Raw genomic sequence first — 7219 nt, forward strand, 5'->3', positions numbered from 1 at the left:
CCAAAGGGTAAAAACCACGGACAAGGTAGAAGAATTTATTACGAGAAAAATAATAGGAGTTACAACCTCTCAATTATAACGGAGAAATCGATTAATAATTTTCTCGTTATAATAGGAGAAAATACCCAAACTCTCTAAATAATTTTCTCTCAACCCGATCTCAAATACCCGTAAGAAAAAGAAATTTCTCTCTCTCACGTTCTTTTTCGTCTTCACTTCTCTCTGTGATTTTGATTTTGGGATGAATGAAATGGTTCACCATATCTCTCCTTTTATAAGCATGAAGAATGTGTTTGGTGAGCTCACAATCTTTGACAAAACCAACGTCAATAATTTCAGCCACCTAACATCACCGTCCATGCCATCACCGTCCACTCCTCCGACCATCATATTAAAAACGTGTTTTAACAGTAAGCTCCACTAGTTTTCGTGAACAGGCAAGAACTGAATAAGGAAATATATATTTGAAGCCAAAACACTTTCACCAAGTAACAAATAGCCTAACCAGAGTGGATAAAGATCAGAAATTGAGACCACGTTTATGTGATGAACATACTGGACAAGACAGGACACACATACTTGATCAAACAAAAGAAAACAAGAATAGAGCTTTAGGTTACCGCAAGAGCTGCTAGAGGCGAACCATCAAAAGCTGAGAGAACAATTTGACTGTGTAAGAAGGCTTCATATATATATTTGCCTCTGCAACAGAAAGAGGTAAGTATCCGTAATTCTGAATGATTAAATATTAGACCAACAACTGTATTTATGTGTTAAGGAGTTATACAACAATTTCGTCCTTCTTCTGAAAGTTTGGAGGTTGTGGCATCATCACCAAAAACTTCACTCTTAAGGCGACGCAAGAAGAAAGGTTGAATATGCTCCCTCAAGTTCTATTAATCAAAAGGAGGTGTAAACAAGGTAAAATATTTCGGAAGATCTACCAACCTTAACAGCATAAGACATAAGCGAATTGATAGATTATTTTTTTCGTTCGGAGGAACTTAGCTTGTGTACTCATACCTCAACTGTTCGATAGCTATATCTCACACAGAAATGCAATCTCACAAAAGAATTCAAGACTCTAAGACTATAACTTCAATGCTTGCTATATTTTATGTGATTCACTAAAAAATAATAATAATGGTCAGCATTGAAAGACATTTCATTTGCTGCCTAATAGGAAACAATGAAGTGATCATAGAAAAAAAATGAAGTGGTCATAAAAACATCACCCATGAAAATAGCAATATACCTTTTGATGATGAGAATCGATCCTCCATCTTTCAGGTAGGCCTCAAATTCATCAACCTTGAGTTCAAATCCAGGGATGCCTTTCAGTTAAAATTCCAGGCTTGGAACAGAAGTGAGATGTATTTGAGTTTAATACTCATCAAAGCAGGTTTTTACATCAGGTTCTTCTTCTTGAGACAGAGCGTTGTCATGTTGCATTTGAGGCTCTTGTACTGCATTTCAAAAAAACAATATAAGCAGCTTGTAAGTACAATAAAACTGTTTTAAGAAACTAATGTTATAGTTAAAACTCGCCAGGTGTGACCATAAGTTTATGCATCGAATTATATCGTCACTACTAGCTAGACACCATTTGTTGACTCTTCTTTGTAAACTGTGTGTTCCAATTTGTTTTTCTTTCAGCGGAAGCTCTGGCCTCGCAAGTGACGGAAGAGAACTTTGCGGACGGGTTGATCTATCTGCCTTTTACGAACATCAGAAAGATCTCTGCTAACATTGCAGCCAGTGTGGGAGCCAAAACTTATGAACTTGGTTAGTTTTCATTAATCTCCCATATGTATATTTTTTATGGTGTCAAAATATTTACTTTTGCAAAAAATATGATTTGATGTTGTTTGTTATTGTTGTTGCAGGATTGGCATCGAACCAGCCTCGTCCTAAGGACCTGGTCAAAACTCGGTTTTTCGATTTCGTCGGGAAAACTCATTTTTATTTTGACGGGAAAACTTGGTTTTTCGGTTTTGGCGGGAAAACTCGATTTTTCAGTTTCGGCAGGAAAAATCGTTTTGGCGGGAAAATTGGGTTTTACGGTATTGGCGGGAAAACACCTTTTTGCGGTTATGGCGGAAAAACTCGATTTTGCGGGTTTCAGTCGGAAAACTCGATTTTGCGATTTTAGCGAAAAAAACTCAATTATAAGGTTTTTGCGGGAAAATTCAGTTTTACGGTTTTGGTGGGAAATTTCGGTTTTGCGGTTTTGGCGGAAAACTTAATTTTATGGTTTTGGCGGGAAAACTCGTTTTTGGTTTCTGTTAGAATTTTTTTTTTTACGGTTTTGGCGGAAAAATTTATTTTTTGGTTCTGACTTCTGACGAAAAAAAACGTTTTTGAAAATTTTATATAATTTAGTTAAAATGGTGAAGATCTATATATATAATTGAAAACCTATGGGTACACCATTACCCTTTTATATTTATCTAACATAAATATAGGTTTTAAAATTAATAGCCATGGTTGACCCAATTAATCTTAGATGGGTAAAAACTCAATCCATTATTAGTGGGTTTGGGTAAATCCATGGATAATTACCTATGTTAACATCCCAAGGCAGAGAGCTGCATGTACTGTCTACAGTAACTTCCGTTAAATAATCTTTTCCACCATTTTGTCTCCCCCCCCCCAGCTTTTCTTTTTCTGTTTTTTTTTTTTTTTTTTTTTGATAAAAAAAAGGGTTAAACCCGGATCTATTAAAGACACAGACCTAACCCCCGGGTGGAGGGACAGCCCACGGATAGACCCTCTCCTGGGCATTCAAATGAGCTGAAAGCATAGCTCATATCCGTGTGGCCAGTGGGAATCGAACCCGGGACCGTATCGGGGCCGAAGCTCCCTCAAGTACCACTAGGCTAACCCCGCTGGTTTTCTTTTTCTGTTTTGCTGGTACATTGGACGCAACTTTTATCCTGTTTGATCGTTTTTATACATTTTCAAACTTTAAATACTGGTTGCGAGACATTAACATGGATATGGGTAGCTCTCTTTTTATGGTGTGAAATAATGTTGTTTCAACCACTGCACGCTGAAAATTAGAATGCTAAACAAGTTTATCATCTACCTATCTATCAAATAAAGTGAACTTGGGTTTATCATTAGTATATACTCCCTCCTCCGTTCCTAAAAGATCCATATTCTAGAGAAAGAAAATTTTTGTTCCAAAAATATACATATTTTATATTTTAAATGTAATTTTTGTCATCTAATAATGAGAAATTGTAAAGTTCAAGAACATTAATTGCATTTTTTTAAATTTTATTGGTTTAAAAATATAGGAAATATAAAATTACAAAAAACTATATATTTATAACTAAGTTTTACTATGGTTTATTAAAAAATGTGAAAAGTCTAATACATCGATCTTTTATGAACGGAGAGAGTATAATACACTTGTTACTTATACTGATCCAAACTATATAATAATAATAATAATCACAATTAATGTGAGCATGGTTGACCTCATGAAGCCTAATTAAGCGCCAAATTTTCTATAAATTTATGGGCACTACATGTTTTATACTTTTTTTGACGTTGAATTTTATTCCAGAACAATTTTTTTGTTAGATCCACAATCAGGATCAGCAACATACAAAGAGACACATAATATTAAAGATAAAGTAAAAATAAAAATGCCAGTAGACACTATAAGAGTTTCAAAATAAGCTTCAGCTGTAAATACAAGATAAGCTCGACATTATAGGATGTCACCAGGATGCTACTGCACTTACAACAATGTTATTATCCAGTAAACATGATAAAAACTCCATATTTCAATCTTAAAGAGAAAAGTATTGATTGCAGTAGGAATCGAAGAGGAGAACAAAACCTCTCTTGTTAAGACATATGATGCCTCAAAAACTTAGAGCAACTCATAACACCAAAGTTACAAGAGGAAAATGCAAGTGGCTCAAAGAAGTGAAACAATCCACATACACAAGGAGAGACTATGAGAATGAATCAACAACCAAACAAATCATTGTAAGTCATATAACATGTGTCCAATAAGCCTTGAAAAGAGATCAACCTTAAATAGTAACATAATATAGTTTCCACCATAGAGAAGAACAACAACAAGAAACAAGATAAATAGAGAAGTCATACCATCGACCTTTCAATTCAGCACAACCCGTCGATTTTTGGTCTAATACAAAGAAAAATCATGTGAACGAATGTAATGGTGCCACGAATTCTATGTTGAATATTAATATATTAAACTCGTTTACGTGAAACTGAGCCTAACTACGGAGCCATGGGTTAATAAAAGAAAGAAAAAAAGTCTAGAACAAGAAACGTATATCCTTTTGGTATATAAATTTATATATAGATGAAAAAAAGACCAAAAATAAAAGGAGTATCAATTTGCAAGGAAAAAGACACGAGAGAGAGATCCACTTAGAAACGTATATTCCCATATCCCAAACGTGCACAACAAAAAACACATCTTAAGACAACTTTGAAAATCTCATTGCCTCAAAAACATTCTTAACTCTTATCCAAGCACAAAGATACTTCGATCATATGGTGACAGAAGCTATGAAAGCCAAGGCAGAGGTCTACCATGGAGACAAGACATGCAGAGACAAATTCCGCTCCCTTTTATCCCAAATCGGTTTGCCAAACGGGCTCCTTAGCAACCAGGAGATTGAAGAATGTGGTTACGTGAAGGATACGGGTTTCGTGTGGTTAAAGCACAAGAAGAAAGAGGAGAAAAAGAGATATCAGAACTTGTTTAGATTCGATAACGTTATGGTTTGTTTCGAAGATGAAGTCACTGCGTATTTCGAACCCAACAAGATCAAGAAACTCACTGGTGTTAAGGCCAAGGATTTCATGGTATGGATCTCGCTCGGTGAGATTCATGTAAACCGTTCTTCTGGTTTAATAACTTTCAAGACACATGTTGGTTTATTGTCTAAGTCGTTGCCCTTGTCCGTGTTTGAAAACGTTCCAGCTGATCATGATATCAAGGAGAAACCAAAGAAGGTTCAACAAAAATTAAACAACACCAAAATTTTATATTAAAAGAAAACAGATGAAATAAGATGTATATATATGTATATGTTTTTGTATTTACTTAAAAATCAGTTTCTTCGGTTAAACATTGTACATATACAAAATCTATTCCTTGACAAAAAAAAAATACAAAATCTATTCATTTAATCATTTTTATCTTTTTTTTTGGCATGAAATCATTTATTTCAATGTTCAAGAAAACATATGAAATAAGATGTATATGTATGTGTTTGTTTTCATATGTTTTTTTTTTTTTTTTTTTTTAAAAGGTACCAAATTCACTCCTAAGGAGGTGAAGAGTTTACAAGCAGTTGCAGGGCAGTCTTGGCTAGGCCATCTGCACATACATTATTCTCACGAGGAGTAAAAGCAAAAGAAACTGATAAAAGGGTACTACTCAACACGCGGATGTCATGGAGGATTCCTTGGAGCTCGGTAACGGAAGAGCCCGTTGTGAGCAGCGTAATGAGACTACGAGAGTCTGAGAGGCACTTCACCGCGAGGAAGCCCAACTGGATAGCGTCCAAAATCGCTGCCTTAAGAGCTAGTGCTTCGGCCATTAAGGCTAAGCTGACATAGTTCTTGGCACTAGATCCTTGCACCACAAGTAATCCCTTCTTATCTTTAAAAATCCATCCCATACCACCCTTCTTTGTTCCTGACTCCCAAGCTCCATCTGTAAAACAGTACAAAACAGAGGGGTTGTTGCATTCCAGCGGTGGGGGAGGTGACTTGGTGGTGGCCTTGGTTAGGACGGTAGGTTGCGCCCAACTCCATTTTCTTGCATCACGGGTTGCTTTGTTAAGGACCTCAAGGTCTGTATAGTGCTTGTCTTCGAAAAGGAGTTGGTTTCTGCTAGTCCATAGGTTCCACAAGATCCAGGGGTATAGCGGGTGAGCTACTCCAGAGGGTGGGAGATTGATGGTGCGCTTGCAGCTATCGAGAAGTTGCGGAATTGTCTCGGTAGTTGCTTGAGGTTTCAGGAGAGCAGGCATAAGGTCCCAGACTCTTACAGCAAAGGGGCATTGGAAGAAGACATGCATCTCGTTTTCACTTCTTCCACAGCGCTTGCATTCCGTATTGGCGTTAATTCCTCTTCGTGCCAACGCTTCTCCCACTGAGAGTGCATTGTTTGACAGTTTCCACATAAAGAGCTTGAGCTTAGGAGATGTCGCAATGTTCCATACACATGATCTCCAGTTAAAATTATAAGCCGGCTCTACTCTGTGACAAGTACTCTGCAACTTGGCTAGCGCGTAACCAGATTTATTGGTATATGACCCCGACTTTTCAGGCAACCAGACCAAGGTATCGTTCATATCGAAGGAGCTAGGTTGTAAAAGGCGGATCGCATCCTCATACTGTGGTAGGTGGGCTCTTATAGCAGTCACATTCCATTCTCCAGTTATCGGGTGGAGAAGGTCATGTACCGTGAGGTCTTGGTCGTGGAAATTTGGAGGTCCCATAGGTCGTGAGACCACGCCCGTTGAGAGCCAATTTTCGCTCCACACCTTGATACTCTTCCCTGTGCCCACTGCCCAACCTAGACCCATCTTTGGGACTTCACGACCAGCTAAGATTCCCCGCCAACCATGCGACATTGCCCCTGAAGAAGAGCACGATAGCAGACTGTCATGACGACAATACTTTCCCAACAGGGTTTGTCCAAGCAGAGAGTCAGGGTGTTTAAGTAGCCGCCAAGTAAGCTTTGCTAGGAGAGCATCATTAAAATGTTCGATGTCCCGAAAGACTAGACCTCCAGCAGATTTCGGTAAGGTGAGCTTTTCCCAAGATACCCAACAGAGGCGCCTAACCTTAGGTGTTTGATCCCACCAGAATCGAGTTAAAACAGATTGAATCTGTTTACATAGAGACTGCGGTAGCTTGAAGCACGACATAGCGTAAGAGGGCGTTGCTGTTAAGACGGTCTTTAGGAGAATCAGTTTGCCGGCGCCAGATAGGAGCTTGGAGCTCTAGCTGTGAGACTTTTGTCTGATCCTGTCTACTATCGACGAGAAAATGTCTCATTTTTTTCTCCCGAAGTGCTCCGGTAAACCCAAGTACTTCCAAATACCACCTTCGCTCCCTATCCCTAGGGCTGTCTTAACATTTTCCTTGGTGGCTGGGAGTGTTTTTGATGAGAAGGTGATCGCCGACTTGGAGCGATTAATACATTGGC

At 38.1% G+C, this 7219-nt stretch overlaps 1 protein-coding gene and 1 pseudogene across 1 annotated transcript; one reads left to right on the top strand and one right to left on the bottom strand.

Annotated features, from left to right (window-relative positions):
- Positions 1-966, bottom strand: part of LOC106324454 — a 7103-nt pseudogene extending 6137 nt beyond the window's left edge.
- A 3464-nt stretch (positions 967-4430) lies between these two features.
- Positions 4431-5050, top strand: LOC106326452. The gene has a single exon (XM_013764430.1). It carries the CDS (start codon positions 4546-4548, stop codon positions 5047-5049), a length of 504 nt encoding a protein of 167 aa, XP_013619884.1. The 5' UTR covers positions 4431-4545; the 3' UTR covers position 5050.
- The last annotated feature ends 2169 nt before the right edge of the window (positions 5051-7219 follow it).

This window comes from Brassica oleracea, chromosome C2 (genome assembly GCF_000695525.1).
Source record: "Brassica oleracea var. oleracea cultivar TO1000 chromosome C2, BOL, whole genome shotgun sequence".
Taxonomy (NCBI): domain Eukaryota; kingdom Viridiplantae; phylum Streptophyta; class Magnoliopsida; order Brassicales; family Brassicaceae; genus Brassica; species Brassica oleracea.